The sequence below is a fragment of the Eptatretus burgeri genome, chromosome 5 (assembly GCF_056783735.1).
Source record: "Eptatretus burgeri isolate ZD-2024b chromosome 5, Ebu_testis_v1, whole genome shotgun sequence".
Lineage (NCBI taxonomy): Eukaryota > Metazoa > Chordata > Myxini > Myxiniformes > Myxinidae > Eptatretus > Eptatretus burgeri.
This window is the reverse complement of record NC_140965.1, coordinates 1,025,191-1,042,690: the sequence shown is the minus strand read 5'-3', so window position 1 is coordinate 1,042,690 and position 17,500 is coordinate 1,025,191. Positions and strand designations below refer to the sequence as shown.

Genomic DNA, 17,500 nt, shown 5'->3' with positions numbered 1-17,500 from the left:
ACAACATTACCGACCTTAACAGGAAACTGAAATGCAACGAACTATCAAAACAACCATCATGGGTAAAGTAAATATATTCTCCTGTCAATCAGGATGTTTGTGTCTTGACTCACTGCATCGATGTTTGAGTTTTCCCATTGGACAGGCTGATCAGGCACATGCCAAACTCTGGTTTCCCAGGGCATTTGACAGTGCAGCCTCTGCACTCGGCTCTCTGGCCTTCAAAGAGACGTCCACAATGCTTGGTGCATGGAAAATACAGAGAAAGAGAGCGAGAGAGGGAGGGAGAGAGACAGAGAGAGAGGGAGGGAGAGTGAGTGGGAGTTTTTCAACCATAATTGAAATCATATCGCATCGTAGGATGCTTGGGAGAAAATCTGTCAGGGCCTGGTGCTGACCGGCGCACATCGAAGGTGCCGTGTGCCCGGGAAAGCATTTTTGAGCTCACCTGGTTCCAATGAGGTGGGGTAAAGAAGAGACAGAGGCACTTGATATACGGTGTTGCTCTGCTGGTTCTGCACTTACCGGCACTTCGGCTCAAGATTCTTTGTCTGCCGGGGTCGTGCCGTGCAAGCTCAACGGCACCCAGGACGATCTTTTTTGATCGGAATGAGGGGAAAAAGTTTGAAATCTCAACGCAGCCAAGGAGAATCATACCATTGGACATAGCACGCGATCTTTGTTTACACACGTGCCAAGTGGCTGTTGTGGAATGCCAACATCATTGGTTTCGGCAATGCGAGAACATGGTGCATGTTTTGATTGAGGGCTCTGTCCACTCTGGCCAAATGAGCTGAAAACTGGAAATCAGAGTGTGTGCATATGATGTCATGTCGAGGATAGGGAGACACTCGGTAAACACTCGGTGCTTGTAAGGATATATTGTGATGATTGTGCCCCGAGTGATGCTGTTTTCATCTTGTCCTTCGTTTCTCCAGCCCCATGCACGCAGGTCGGAGGTTAATTTTAATTGATCAAATTAGTAACTGTGCAAGTATAAGGTGAATCGATCTTTACCTCTTGTTTTCTTGTTTTAATAAAAAATTGTACGAGCCGGGAGGCGACGATGGTTCGCGGCCATTATTGAACAATGCCACGAGAGGTACAATTGAGTTAGTGGAAGCTTTTGAGGAAGCCCTACCGAAAAAACCTATCTCTTCCATCAAAATTGACCAAATCAAATCGGATTTTTTATATGTTGTACTTATGGACATTACGCACAACTTCTGGGAAATTAAATTGTGAGAAAAAATACAAATAAATAAATAAAAAGTTCAAGTGGGCGTGGCTCCGCCCACAAGGGGCGTGGCACGCCCCTCATACAAAAAGACACAGCTTGACCATGATATCTAGCTTGTGTCCAAGTTTCATCAAGATCGCATCAAAAGTCACGGAGCGATGCTTTGGAGAGAGTCACAAACAGACAGACAGACACACAGACACAACGAAAATAGTGGTCAATGCTGGCGCCCGCGTACCAATATTGACAACTGTTGAAATCATTGTTCAAAATGCAACCTATCAGGGATAGTAATCTCAGTTAAAAGATGATCGACTAGGTAACTGGGGAAAGTGGATAGTTTGGAATATTACTAAAAGTGATTACCAAAGAATAGGAAATATGAAGAAGAGCGAATAAGAATTAAAAAAAAAAGATGTAACCGACACAATAAAACGAGTTGTAGCTTTTGTTGGTTCGTGGGCACCAGCAGTGATTGGTTCGCAGGCGCACACACACACAAACACACACACACACACACACACACACACACACACACACACACACACACACACACACACACACACACACACACACACATTTATTGTTATGGATTGTCACGTCTGAGGCATGAGGCGAACTCACGTGATATCCTTTGTCCCAAGAAACAACCTAACAATTTCGAACCTACGACTGTGTTCAGTTATTCTACAACGTTACTGATCCCCTCGGTTGCCCAAATGAACCAAAATCGACGCACACACATGGGAAGCAGATGGATCAAACACGTTTCTTACCTTTTCAAAGGTTTATTTATCATGAATATGGGGGCAAAAGTGGAGAAGACGAGCAGTTCATAACAAATAGTGTGGATCAAAATGCACAAACAGGGAAATGCGGACACGCAAAGTTATATGCAATGATAAAATATAAATAAATGAAACCGAACCCACATTTAGCACCACAGATCACACTTGTGCAAACATTAAAATTGCAGGTGAGGACATTCCTTTTACGATGCATGGTGTAAATTCAGGACTCCTTGCATCCCGTTTTGGAAGGTAGCGATGATGAGCACCTTGGGATGTGCACCTTGAACCAGCCATCGTGACCCCACCACAATTCTTCATCGCACTCCTGCGCCAGGAGCTCTGGATTGTCCGTTCTCTCTGTTCCCCTTCATCTTTCTGGGAGGAGTCCTCCTCCAGGCCATCATGCCCATAGGGTGGTCCCAATGAAAATAAATCCGTTGCCTCCTTCCAGGCCCTACAGTGCATTACACTGCTGTGTCTGGCACACACTGACGGGACAGATCGTGATAACTTTTTCACACACGTGTGACATGTGCCGTTGTAATGGGAAGTCCTCACCTGGTGCCACCCAAAAACAAGAGGTGTTTAGGCATACAATATTACCCTGACTGTCCTGTCTATAAATTACATACGCTGCCTTCAAGCATCATGTGTAACAAAACGACTTACTATGACAGGTCCGTGTTACATGGCAATCTAACCTACTCGAAACACACGGACCATGTCATACTTACCATAATCTAGCTCTCGATAACCTCTCCCCCCCCCCACCCCCTACCCTCATTTCCACTTTCCAGATGACAATATTGAGCTACTCATGAAACTTGCAGCCAGATGAGGAATAATGTTTTCGTGCACACACTGCTTTCAGAAAGTATTCACACCCCTCCACTTTTTTTTATCCCTCGCCGCGTGGTGGAAGGGGGATATTGTTATCACCTGGGTCGTCCGTCCGGCTGTCCGGATGTCCGTCCGTCCGGCTGGCTGGGCATCAACATTTCTAGCTGTGAGTGTGATAACTCATAAACTGTTCGCCATATCGATTTGAATTTTGGATCCAAGATGGCCGACTGGAGCGGCCATCTTGAAAAAAATGTTTTTTTGTAATAAATGGAAAACCGCTTATTTGATTTCAATTATTTTTCAATGGCGGGGGATTCCCCATCTCTGATGGTATATTTACATTTTATTGTGTTAAAGCCTGAATTAAAAATTGATTAAAGTTCAATTATTTTGTCACCGATCTTCACAAAATACCCCATAATGACAAAGTGAAAACATGTTTTCAGAATTTTTTTGCAAATTAATTAAAAATGAAAAGCTGGAATGTTCTGCATCAATAAGTGTTCAACCCCCTGAGTCAATAGAAGCTCCTTTGGCAGCGATTTACTGCTTCAAGTCTTCTTGGGTACATCTGTATCAGCTTTGGACATCTGGATTTGGGAATTTTCTCCCATTCTTCCTTGTAGATTTGCTCAAGCTCTGTCAAGTTGGATGGGGAGTGTCGGTGACCAGCAATGTTCAAGTGTTTCCATCGATTCTCATTGGGATTCAAGTCTGGGCTTTGGCTGGGCCACTCAAGGACTTTCACATTCTTGTTCTGAAGCCATTCCAGTGTTGCTTTGGTTGTAATCTTGGGGTCATTGTCTTGATGGAAGGTAAATCTTCACCACAGTTAAGGTCGTTTGCACTTTGAAGCAGGTTCTCCTCAACGATTTGTCTATTTGGCTCCATTCATTGTTCCTTCTATTCCTCCAAGTCTCCCAGTCCCTGCCACTGAAAATCATCCCCTTAGCCTGATGCTGCCACCACCATGCTTCACAGTCGGGATGTTGTTGGATGGGTGATGAGCTGTGCTCGGTTTCTGTCAGGCGTAGTGCGTTGCATTCAGGCTAAGGAGTTCAATTTTCATCTCATCAGACCACAGAATCATTTGCCTCATGCTCTCGGAGTCTTTCACATGCCTTTTTGAAAACTCCAGGCATGCTGTCATGTGCCTTTCTCTCAGGAGTGGCTTCCGTCTGGCCATTCTCCCATGAAGCCTAGATTTGTGAAGTGCTGCAGAGATTGTTGTCTTTCCAGCAGGTTCTCCCATCTTAGCCAAGGAACTCTGCAGCTCTGTCAGAGTGGTTCCTGGGTTCTTGGTCACGTCCCTGACCAAGGTCCTTCTTGCCCGGTTGCTCTGTTTGGTCGGACGGCCAGCTTTAGGAAGAGTCTGGGTAGTTCCATATTCTTTCCATTTCCTAATGATGGAGCTCGCTTTCACTTGTGAACTTTCAACACTCTAGAAATTGTTTTGTACCATACCCCAGATCTACGACTCCTTACATTTCAATCTCGGAATTCTACGGACAGTTCCTTGGACTTCATGGTGGAGTTTCTGCTCCGACATGCACTGTCAACTGTGGGACCACATATAGAAAGGTGTGTTTCTTTCTAAATCATATCCAATCAATTGAATTGGCCACAGGTGGAGTCCAATCAAGTTGTAGAGACATCTCAAAGACAATAAAAGGAAACTGGATGCACATGAGCTCAATTTGGAGTGTCATAGCAAAGGGGTTGAATACTTATTGACTCAAGACATTTCAGCTTTTCAATTTTTTATTAATTTGTAAAAAATTCTAAAACCATGTTTTCACTTTGGCATTATGGGGTATTTTGTGGAGATCGGTGACAAAAATTTTTAATTAAATCAATTTTAAATTCATGCTGAAACACAACAAAATGTGAAAAAGTGGAGGGTGTGAATACTTTCTGAAGGTCCTGTATAGAATGAACAATAATGAGAAAGGACTTTAACACTGGTGTTGAGCGAGTGCATTGTGAGTTGCCTGAGAAAACAAAGGTGATATTTAGATGTTGATGAAATTGATGAAGTGCAACAAGAAATTTCCTATTGTGACTGATCTGCACTTATTTTGCGAGCAAGCTATAGTTTATGCAATGCCATATAATGTGATACAGTTATCTAGTACTACAGTTGGGTGATTTGGCCTATTATACTCGTGTGATAGTTCCACATAAAAGGATAGCACATGAGTTCTTTGTTTCAAGCAGCATAATGGAGTGAGGGGCCGAGGAGCAGCTGGGCGAGGGGACAGGGATGAAGCTGGTGCGAGGTGACAAGGAGGCAGCTGGGGCGAGGTGACGAGGAGGCAGCTGGGGCGAGGTGACGAGGAGACAGCTGGGGCGAGGTGATGAGGAAGAAGCTGGGGCGAGGGGACAGGGAGGAAGCTGGCGCGAGGGGACGAGGAGGCAGCTGGCGCGAGGGGACGAGGAGGCAGCTGGGGCGAGGGGACGAGGAGGAAGCTGGGGCGAGGTGACGAGGAGACAACTGGGGCAAGGTGACGATGAAGAAGCTGGGGTGAGGGGACAGGGAGGAAGCTGGTGCGAGGGGACAAGGAGGCAGCTGGGGTGAGGTGACGAGGAAGAAGCTGGGGCGACGAGACGAGGAGGAAGCTGAGGCGAGGGGACTTGGAAGCAGCCGGGGCGAGAGGACTTGGAGGCAGCTGGGGTGACGGGACGAGGAGGCAGCAGGGGCGAGGGGACGAGGAGGCAGCTGGGGCGAGGGGACGAGGAGGCAGCTGGGGCGAGGGGACGAGGAGGCAGCTGGGGCGAGGGGACGAGGAGGCAGCTGGGGCGAGGGGACCAGGAGGCAGCTGGGGCGAGGGGACGAGGAGGAACCTGGGGCGAGGGGACGAGGAGGCAGCTGGGCCGAGGGGACGAGGAGGCCGCTGGGGCGAGGGGACGAGGAGGCAGCTGGGGCACGGGGACGAGGAGGCAGCTGGGGCACGGGGACGAGGAGGCAGCTGGGGGACGAGGAGGCAGCTGGGACACGGGGACGAGGCGGCAGCTGGGGCGAGGGGACGAGGAGGCAGCTGGGACGAGGAGGTAGGAGGAAGCCGGGGCTATGGGCCAGGAGGCAGCTCATGTGTGGGGTCAGGAAGAAGCTGGGGCAAGGACCCAATATGCCACTGAGGTGAGGTGTTCAGAGGCTGCTGATGCAAGGTGCCGAGAATATGCCTGGGCAGTGGGCTGAGAGGCGGCTGGAGTCATGGGACTGACAGGGAAGGCGGGCCGTAGAGTCAACAGGGAGGGGGATCTGCAGGGTCGACATGGAGCTGGAGCCGCAGGGAGGAAAGGGAGCTTGAGCAGCAGGAAGTACAAGGATTGGAGTCACTGGGAGCTGGGGCCATAGGGCCGACAGGGAGTTGGAGCTGCAGGTTTGACAGGGCGCAGGCGCCGCAGGGTCGACAGGGAGGGGAGGCGCAGGGTCGACAGGGAGGGGGGCGCAGGGTCGACAGGGAGAAGGAGCCGCAGGATCGACAAGGAGGGGGCGATGCAGGGTCGACAGGGAAGGGATAGCTGCATGGTGTTTGGAGAGGGGCAGCCACAGGTTGTTGGGCGAGGTGCAGCCACAGGGTGTTGGGGGAGGTTGATCCCCCTCATCTGGATGAGGGTCCCCCGGGTGTTGGGGAGGAGGAACCTCATGGTTGATGGGGGAGGGGGAGCATTGGGGTGATGGTGGAAAAACAGCTGCAATTGTAGGAATTTGAGGAGAGACAGACAGACAGACAGACAGACAGACAGACAGACAGACAGACAGACAGACAGACAGACAGACAGACAGACAGACAGACAGACAGACAGACAGACACACACACAGTAAAAATAAAAATAAAAAAACAGCCGATTGGGCCTGAAGGAAACTCGAGAGGGGAGTCTGTGGTCCAGCACTGGGAGTTTGCAGGAATGTGACTGAGTAAACCAGGGAAGTATGGGGGGAGGGGAGCGAGTGCTGTGCTTGTGGCTTGGCTGCAATCACTACGAGCCTCTACCCCCTTGAGTCCCATCTAGCCAGCGGCTGCTGACGCACGGCTGGGAACCTTGCAGGTCCCATCCACATAACATGCCATGCTGCTGCCTTCAATGGTTTCATATTCCACCCCCTCCCTCCTACACTCCCCACCCCGACCCTTCTTTACTGGATTCCTTGAGCCAAAGCCTTATTTGTTTCTGGAGACTGGTGCAAAGAGCAGCAGCATTTATCATGTAATATATTATTTAAAGTATGACCAAGTTTGTTTCTTGTGTTTTGTTTTTTGCAGTTTCTCGTTTTTTTTAAATCCTCTTGAGGCTCAAGAGTTTTCCCCTTCACTGTGGTTGTCTACCTGTTTTGTCCAGTACTGTGGTTACACCACATGTTTTTTCACAGTATCTCAGCACTGTTCCAACTTCAAAATATCACAATATTTTATCACTTCAGTTTGGTCGTTGTTCTTAAATTTTGGTTCGAGTTTGTCGTTTACTTATACTTTTTTGTTGACTTCAAAAACAACATACGTGTTAAGAACTATTATTTTCACTATTATTATGATTACTTTTCTTGCTATCATTATTATTATTATAACATGATTATTATTACTATTTATTGTTGCATCGGTTATTGTAGTTAGATGACATCACAGCATTAACCTATTTTGGAAGTGTAGTGCTGTCTGTAACTGTTATTAATGACACATTCGTCTTTCTTCTGGTGCCATAAATTTCAGCTAACAGCAGTTTTTGCCTCTAAAATCGAGAGGTTAGGTTTCACATTCTGGAAACCATGATACGATTCGAGGCAACCGTGATCATGACACAAGCAACCAATGGTATTTTGTTTTTGAAGGATCCCTTGAATCTTCAACATCCACAAATGAGTTCTCTGGCTCAACTTCATTTTTGAAGCATTACCTCCTCTATGATACAAATATTGAAGATGAAGGTTTATAGCATGATACTATCCCGCTGGGAATCAAGCTCAGATTAGAGGAGGACTTTCCCGTCCTCCCTCCAAAAGGATTCATCTGCTCGGTGCATTATGTGGCCCGGTGTCACGATAATAGTCGCAAATGGTGATCCGCAAAATATTTGTTGGTATCGCGGCTCGTGAGTCGCGCTTATTAAAGGGTCCGCACATTTAAAAGGGAACTACTGTTGTAGAATTTCATTTGTATAATTTTTTTGGAGACAGTCAAGGTTCGTGGAAGAGGGAGAACACAACGGATCAGGACGCAACATAACAAAAGGAATATCAGAAGAAGAAGGGGGAAATGTTTATAGCAGAGCAGAGGGAGAAAATAGTCAGAGACGGATAAACAAGGGATGGGAGATAACAATGAGGGGTAGGAGAGAATGCAAGAGGTGGACAAGATGGATACAGAGCAAAATTTTGGGAGGGTTGGGGTTTGTCTAACAGGTGTGGAAGAAGATTATGAGGTCAAGCTTTGGATGGGGGGGTTATTTGAGATGGTGGTGAACAGCTGTCTTGAAGACCTGGAGGGAAGAATGACATTGAAGAGGATGTGCATGTTTCTTGCACAGGTGGGGAAAAAGAGGAACAAATGAATGGAGATGAGCAGTGATCCTGGATTTTAGTTTTTTCACCAGGAGTTAGTTGATGGTGGACCGTGTGTGTCGAGCAGAAACCTGGGGGGGGGGGGAGTTTGATGACAAATCTCGGAAAGAACTGATGGTGCAATACCAGAAGGGAAGCAGTAGAAGACAGAGAGATCACTGACCTGTCTGTAATGGCGAAGTGATAGACCCATAGACTCGGCTTCAGTACGGGAGGCGGAGAGACAACAGCAATTACACCATCTCACATGACAAATGTACAAGTACCTCGCACGTTGACATATTCACACAATTGTTGCTGTTGCCACACAAATCACACATGACAAAAATGTTAAAGGATGTTGTGATGGCAATGCCAAAGAGATGACGTCACTAGAATCATTGTCATCACTTCAGCCGTTTTTGTGCTCGGCTGACTGATGACATTGAGAGAAGGAAGAAGTACAATTTGACGATTTTTGCGATCCCCCGATTTGCTACTTTAGACATGTACAGTATTCTGGTGTTTTTATCAGTATTGTTTGTTCTAAAATGCTCGAGAATAAATTGTGTGACTTTTAAAGGCTTATGACTTCACTCTATCGTCGCTTTTTAGTGTCAGGTTGGACAAATTTGGAGCAGTCATTTTTTCTCAATGCTGGCTGGCATCCTTCCATATCGAGTGCTATCTTACTCCATGATATCAATTCTGCACATCTCCTTCTCCCTGCCTTACAAAAAGCAGTTTTGAGTGTTTGATCTGGCCAGCATAGCACTCAAACAGATGTTAGACATGAACCGGGATGGATTTCATGATAATACTGATAATTGATCACGTTTGATCCCTTTGTTTGGTTTGCTTTGTGAATTGTGCTCCAAGCTTTCTTTGAACTTGACTTTAAAAGTTTTTATTTTTGGCTTCGACTCCAAAACACATCCACTGGAAGTGATTTTGGCCAATTTTCTCATTGCCACAGCAAATAAGTCGATATATCGCACAAGGAGAATGAAAATTGAAAAGATTTCAGGGTGTGCAGATAACCTTCTGGCTTTGTTTAACGGACTTGTTTTTTTCCTGTATTAAAATGCAATTTTCTTTCTGCACTTTCATCAACAAAATGTACGTTTTTAAAAGTGTGTGGGCTCCGAATGATTCACTTTGTAATCAAAAGACCACTTTGAATAGTGCAGACTGATCACTTTTGTGAACACATTATGTAACCTTGTACATTTCAAATATGTAACTTTTGTGTCTTTAAGAAAAATGTTTCTCCTTTATAAAATGTTTTTTTTATACTTTTGTAAAAAAAGAACATAAAAGTCAAAGTGTCTCTCTCTCTCTCTCTCTCTCTCTCTCTCTCTCTCTCTCTCTCTCTCTCTCTCTCTCTCTCTCTCTCTCTCTATCTCTATCTCTATCTCTATCTCTATCTCTATCTCTATCTCTATCTCTATCTCTATCTCTATCTCTATCTCTATCTCTATCTCTTTATCTCTTTATCTCTTTATCTCTTTATCTCTTTATCTCTTTATCTCTTTCTCTCTTTCTCTCTTTCTCTCTTTCTCTCTTTCTCTCTTTCTCTCTTTCTCTCTTTCTCTCTTTATCTCTTTATCTCTTTATCTCTTTATCTCTTTATCTCTTTATCTCTTTATCTCTTTATCTCTTTATCTCTTTCTCTCTTTCTCTCTTTCTCTCTTTCTCTCTTTCTCTCTTTCTCTCTTTCTCTCTTTCTCTCTTTCTCTCTTTCTCTCTTTCTCTCTTTCTCTCTTTCTCTCTTTCTCTCTTTCTCTCTTTCTCTCTTTCTCTCTTTCTCTCTTTCTCTCTTTCTCTCTTTCTCTCTTTCTCTCTTTCTCTCTTTCTCTCTTTCTCTCTTTCTCTCTTTCTCTCTTTCTCTCTTTCTCTCTTTCTCTCTTTCTCTCCCCCTTTGTTCCGTATGCATGGCTGCATCTTTTAAGTTTCAAACTCCAAACTTGGGGTACAAATACAATTTTGTGGGGGGGGGGGGTGTAACACTGTAACACTGTACCCTCACCTCTGCCTGCACCCACACCACTGCCTGCTCTCACTGCACCCACACAACTGCCTGCTCCGACTGCACCTCCACCACTGCATGCACTCTCATTACTTCCAATATCCTCAGAATCCTCACTTCGCAACTGTAACTATTTATTATCTTCAAATTTCTCACATCTTCCTACTTGCTGTAAACTATCTATCTGTTCCTTCAACCTTGTATAACTATCCTCAAGTGGATTATTTCCTCACACTTCCTACAACAGTAAGAACCCTCTGCTTCCCCTATTCTTGATGTGGCCCACACTGAGCATCTATCACATTTCATGTACTCCTCTTCCTTTCTCCTTCGGGCTCTATTTATTCCCTTTTTCACCCCCACATTCCCAAGGACGAAACTGACAAATGCTTGCTTTAAACACTAAAGTTAACACTCGGCCTAACCCTTCTTCTTTCAATAGACTAATATAAATACCTGCTAAAACTGTGATGAACACAACTACACCTTTTATAAATACAAAACCCACAATGCCTGACAAAAATGTCGAAAACAAAATATGCAAAACAAAACACAAAAACACTTATCTTGATCCGCGAAGGAGCTGACACAGCAGCGTGCCAACAACCGGAAGTGACGTCTCCTCAAAAAAGTCCATGATGAGTGGTAAATCCAGAGATGTGTATCAATTGAAATGGTTGTCATTTTCTATTTGTGTTGCACATCAAGTGGCCTTCAGGTGCACATGAGTCATGCAGTTTGAGTGCAAAACAGTACTTGAGGGAGACGGCTTGACAAATTAATTATTACAATTTTGCATCTTTAATAGAGTCCGTTGGTAATTTTAATTAACCAGTGAAGTATGGATATTTTACTGGAACGTTGAAGTGAACGCGGCTGTGAAAGTGTTCCTTGTTCCAGTTTGTTTGTGCGTGCATTTCCAGGTGTGGCGCGAGTTTCCCGATCGCCTGGTCGGCTACCCAGGGAGGCTGCATCTGTGGGATCACGAGACTGGGAAGTGGAAGTACGAGTCAGAGTGGACCAATGAAGTGTCCATGGTCTTGACCGGAGCAGCTTTTTACCATAAAGTGAGTTTCTCTGAACAACTGTTGTCTTTGCCACAATTCCCATCATCCCCTTCTTTCGTGGTAACAAAAAATGAATAGAGAGGAACAGCTTCTGCTCGGACAATCTCAAGTCACATCATTTGCATCTTGTGCCCCTTTCCCTTCGCAACGAGCATTGCAATGCTCAGTCTTGCTCTGCTTGCTCCGGAGATTAAGACCTGAGCAGTAATAATGGGGAGAAAACGGTGGAAGCGACACCCGGTTCAGATTTTAAGGGATACCGATAAAATGGAAACGATGTTGTCCTGCTCTCTCCCTAAATGCATATTCCTCCTCTTCAGTGCAATTCATCACATCCTTGAACTGAAGTTCAGATTAAAAGAATCTTCTTCATCTTCTTCTTCTTCTTCTTCTTCTTCTTGATTTTGTTCTTCTTCTTCTTGTTCTTTTTCTTGTTCTGTACTCTGTTCTGTTCTGGCATATGGCAGCTTGGCTGCTGGGTAGCTATCAATTCTTGGAAGCGCAGCTGTGCAGCTGAAGCTGTGCCCCTATACCGGTACATTGGTATTCATTTTGCCAACCTCGGGCTGAGTAAGTACATTGGATGATGGGCTGAGTCAACCCCACCTGGTGTTAATTCACCGGCCAACGGGCCTCAAACTCGGGACCATAGGATCCCAGGCCAACATCAGGCTTTGTGAAGTACTAAGGATTGATGTATTATGAGAATACTGAAATAATTTTGAGTTACAGGTGCATTTTAGACTCATCATTGAAATTGAATTCAAAATTTGTTTTATTTTTGCTCCACAAAAAAATGGAAAATTGCACTGTCAAACAAAGCTCGCAAACTTTGTTATGATGGGTATTGCAATTTTATGGATTATTATGATTGTGGTTACAATATCAGTTCCATTCGCTATCCACAACATTTCCATCCCCACCATCCCTCTGTTTCACCACTATCTCCATTTTTCTCTGAACCAGGATTAACCAGGAAGCATGCGTTTGTGTGTGTGCCTCCTGAAGGAGTTCTCGTCGAGGACATTATCCTCGCGGTTGGGAACATAATTTGTGATGAAAATATTTGTGCCGCATCTCGTATGAATCAGAAAGTGGTTGTTTTTGTTCTTGACATTGCACTCGTCCATGAGGTCGTGAGTACGGGAATAACCATGGAAAGCGATATCTTTATTGATGGCGTCGAAGATGATAACTCCCGCGACGAGAGTTGTAATATCAAATGTTCCGCCTTTCATATAGAATGACAACACCATGTTTGTGTTATCCTGTTATGGGAAAATGGTTTCCATAATGTCCATGATTCCTCTCGGTTGCCGGAACGATCGTGTAAAACATGTAATGAGTTTCCGAAGGCGGTTTATAAGGTCTTACCAGACAGTGGGGAAGATACGGGACTCAACATCTCGTTTAAAATTAATTTTGAGGACATTAATTATCAAATCTATGCATCGTCCGCCACCTTAACGTGTTTCCAGTGCAGAGCTTTTGTCCCAAAGCCTCGTGCTCCAGATGTGGCAAAACAGTCACACTAATGCAGGGTATAGGGAGGAGATGACCGGTCCTCTACCAGTTAACGTTCCCTATGAGAAGGAGGTTACCGTAACTCCACCAAGTAATGTTCCTAATCAGGAGGAAGCTAGCGGTTTAACTATGAACGATATTACTCGTTCTCATCAAACCGTTGTCAAAGATACAGAACTTAAAATGGCATCAAGTAAACGAAGGGCTCCCGATGACTCATCAGGAGCTGTTAAAAAGGTTGTGCTCGATATGGAGACCTTCATTACAAACACTATCCAGGTTTCTGCTGAAATCCCTTCACATAACATTGAACAAACTTATGAAATGGATCCCCCAGAGAGGTGTAACGGGTCTCAAACTGTACAAACGTGTGCATGCATGACTCGCACAGACGAGGTCGATGATGTAATTAAAGCTGTTAATGGGTCCGTGAATGATACACCATCGACCCAAGCACGTGAAACCGAGCAAACTGTGGCCCAAGATGATTACACCAATTTAGTAAATGAACGTGTAAATGTGAAGCCACAGGAGTGTGGAAGCAAAGATGTAAATGTTTTTGAGGAAGATGGTGGGCAGTGTGCTGATGTTTCCCAAACCCAACACTCTGGAGACCCCCCAGATGCTGGATTAACGGCTCCCAAAACAAAAATAGCTGAGAATATAGACCATGCTCCCCAGTGGAGCAATTTCTGATTTAACCGAATCAGATGAGGAGATGGACTTGATTGTGTTGTCACAGCCAATGGCAGATCAGCCCTAAATCCCTCCACACCCCGTTCTCTCGTTTCTTAATGAAACTTACAGACAACGGAATGTTGTGATCATTGATCACTTTCCCAATCTGGCTCCCTTTATTCAGACTGCAAAGCTCGTCCTAAAGAACTTAATCTAACAAAATCACAGTTTCATCGACTAACGAAAATTATAACAAAGGCAAAGGCTGAGTATTCTCAGCATCAAACAAAATCTACTACCAAATGATAAAAAACACTCACTCTTGCACCACTTAATATAAATGGTGATTGTGCTAACCACATCCACCAGACCCAAGTTAATAATTTATTTAAAAGGAAGCAAAGTTGATGTGATCCTCTTACAGGAGACTCACATCACTGATAAGGTTGAACATGACTGGTGCAGCATTTTTGAAGGTAAATGTTTCTTTAATAACACGTCTCCCCTATCTGCTGGAGTTGGTTATTTGTTAAACCCAGGACTTGCAGCTGAATATTGTCTCTTTCAGTAGGTGAGAAAGGGCCATTTTAGTTCCCTGGAACCGGTGATTAATAACCTAAAGTTTATCATTTTTAATGTGTATGCATCAAACGAGATCTCTGACCGAAAAATTTTCTTTTCGGTAGTGATAAACCATTTAAAATTGTTTGCTATCAATCAGTGTATATACATTTGAGCCCAAATTGAACAGAAACTCACCGGACAGAATTTGACAGACAGAAACTCACACCCCGAAGCCCATGGTGATTTCTCCCATTGTCTTTCCATCACCGGTTTCCTTGATGTATGGCGCTTGATGCACCCAATTGATCAACAGTCTACATGCTGTCAATGCTCCAATGGTCATGTGTCCTTAGCGAGGCTTGACCGCTGGTACATCACTCCATGCTTAAAGAATGTTGTAGCCTCATCAAATATTTTCTCCTCCATCTTCTCTGACCACCACATGGTCACTGTGGGTCTATCCTGTCCCCAATTCCATCGTAGAAGTGCTTATTGGAAATTTAATACGAGTCTTCTGGATGATGCCACTTTTAACGAAGCTTTTCGCAATCTCTGGTTCACGTTAGCAGAAACAAAGCCTTATTTCCATTCTAGTAATCTCTGGTGGAACAATGTAAAAACCCATATACGGTTGTTTTCTCAACAGTTTAATTCATATAAGACTCATACAAGTCAAATCGCATTAGCCTGGTTATAAACCCAAATTCTAAAGCTGGAGAACAAACTTGCAAAACAAGAAAATGAGACAAATTATAAATTGCTCCAAGAAAAAAGGACTCAGCTGAGAGGGTTATTGCAGGAAAAGGCTGCTGGGTCATTCGTTAGGCTCAGAATCCATAATCTAAAAGTATCGGATAGTCCTAGTAAATCCTTTTTCCACCTCGAAGCTGAAACCAAGCCATCTCGGCTTATTTTATCAGTTTTGGACCCCAGTGAAAATGTAATCACAAATTCTGACGAGGTAAAAAATACCATTAGAAAGTTCCATTCAGAACTATTTTCAAAAAAGATGTTTGTGAGGATAAGATGAATCTCTTTACCTCCCATCTCCCATCCCTGAATGAGACAGCGTCTGGAGCTGGAGGTGCCATTAACCCTCGCAGAACTAGAACGAGCCCTTGGTGAAATGGACTCTGGAAAGGCACCCGGAATTGATGGCACACCTGCAGAATTTAATTTGGAATTTTGGGACCTTATAGGTCCGGAACTCTTGAATATAATCCATGAATATTTGCGATCCGGTGTAATATAATGCCATTAAGTCTCTGGAGAGCAGTGGTGCATGTCCTCCCAAAGTCCGGTGATCTCCGACGGATGGAAAACTGGTGACTGGTTTCATTGCTGTGTACTCACTATAAACTCTTTTCAAAAACGATGGCAAATCGTCTGAAGAAAGTCATTGGCAATCTTGTCCTACCTGATCAGACTTTCTGCATCGCCGGTCGTTCCATTTATGACAATATTTTCTTGGTTCGGTAACTAATGTGTGCTTGTTATGATCGAAATGACTTTGGTATATTCTTTTTAGACTTGGGAAAAGCTTTCGATAGTATTGATCATGTTTTCTTGTGGCAGATCCTCGATGCATATGGATTTGGGGTGAATTTCACAGCTTTCAGAGCTTTATTGTACACAGACATATTTAGTGTAATGAATGTTAACAATGAATTGATTTCCCCAATGCAGGTTCAGAGGGGTGCAGCAGGGTTGCCCAGTTTCAGGCTTGCTCTTTGCGGTGGCAATAGAACCATTACTTTGTACACTCGGGGAGAATATCTCTGATCTAACTTGCTTTCCAAGGAGTCCTCCGTTGAAGATATCTGTTTATGTCAATGATGTCTGCATCATCATCAGGAATAACCAAGACATCACTGCACTCACAGAATCCCTGAGAACCTTTTTCCTGGCTTCTTCCTGATGAGCTACTTGGAAGAAAAGTAAGGCACTGTGGGTGCCATACCTTAAAAATTGCCTTCCTGTCTTGACACCTCCACCACCACTTCCGGAAAACCTAGAATGGAAGACAGAAGGTGTGGCATATCTTGGTGTTTTCCTGGGTTCCACACAATTTATGAAAAAGAACTGGGAAGACACGACTGAAGAAATAATGAAGAAATTGAACAGGTGGAGAAGAGCCCTGCCACATCTATCTTTTAAAGGACGTGTCTTGGTGGCCAATAACTTGGTTGCTGCAGCTCTATGGCATAAATTTATTTGCCTGCAACCATCAGAAGTACTGCTGGGCACGATCCCTGCAAAATTGGTGGATTTTTTTGGGAGAGGCCATCACTGGCTGTGGCCAAATGTAATATGCCATATTTCGTCCAACGGAGGTCAAAACCTAGTCCATGTGAAGTCCCGCATCATGGCTTTTCGCTTGTCCTCCATTAAACACCTCCTATATGCTGAACACCTGCCAAACCGCCTCTTGGCCTTTCACATTTTGCAACAGGCGGGCAGTTTTGGCTATGGTCTTGAATTCCTGACACACCTCAAGGATGTGGATACATCAGTACTCCCCTTATTTTATCAGAGCCTTCTCAATGCCTGGAAAGGACTCTCTGTGAGTCGCAAAGCAGACGCATCCTCCCCAGGGATGTATGAAGTTGAGCCGCTATTTTTAACCCTCTTTCCTGATATATTCAGGAGTTGGGAATTGTGCCAGCTGTTCAATGACGCGGGCATAAACAAGGTATGGCACCTACGGCCAAACTCTGGTGTAGGGTGGAAGACGAGGAAATTTCAACTTCAACAGGGATTCGATCCAAGAGGACACTTGGACTAATCATGAGGAAAGTTGTACAAAAAAATCATCAGTTATGACGATTATGGACTCAGAGCGCTCGTGGTCATCCTGAAGAACCCCATTTCCTAAAGCTACTCTTTGACTGTTCTCCCAGAGATCTCCCCCCCTGTTAGAACAGGGACAAATGAATTTCATATTGCCACCAGTAAGAACCTGTACAAGTCATGTTTGAAGAAAATTTTCAGCGTGTGTCATCACTCAATGGAGTGTCACGTTGGAAAAGGCTACTTCCTGCTGGTCCTCCTTGAATCAATTGCCAAAAGAACGGGAGATCTCCAGTGGTGCCTTGCCCACTGGATTATCCCATGTAACACATATGTCAGGAACTTTGCCCAATATCCACATGCTGCCAATTTTGTTTTGTAAACGAGGACGTATTTCATTTTGTTATTGACTCTGAAAGACTTTTTCCATTATTT

The 17,500-nt window shown here is 44.4% G+C and overlaps 1 protein-coding gene across 1 annotated transcript in view; it reads left to right on the top strand.

The window, feature by feature from the left end:
* Window positions 1-17,500, top strand: part of LOC147025686 (exostosin-2-like) — a 127,343-nt gene that overhangs the window by 85,253 nt on the left and 24,590 nt on the right. The window contains exon 5 of the mRNA XM_085880359.1: window positions 11,366-11,509. Within this exon, the coding sequence (XP_085736485.1) occupies window positions 11,366-11,509 (144 nt within the window). The remainder of the gene's footprint in view (window positions 1-11,365; window positions 11,510-17,500) is intronic.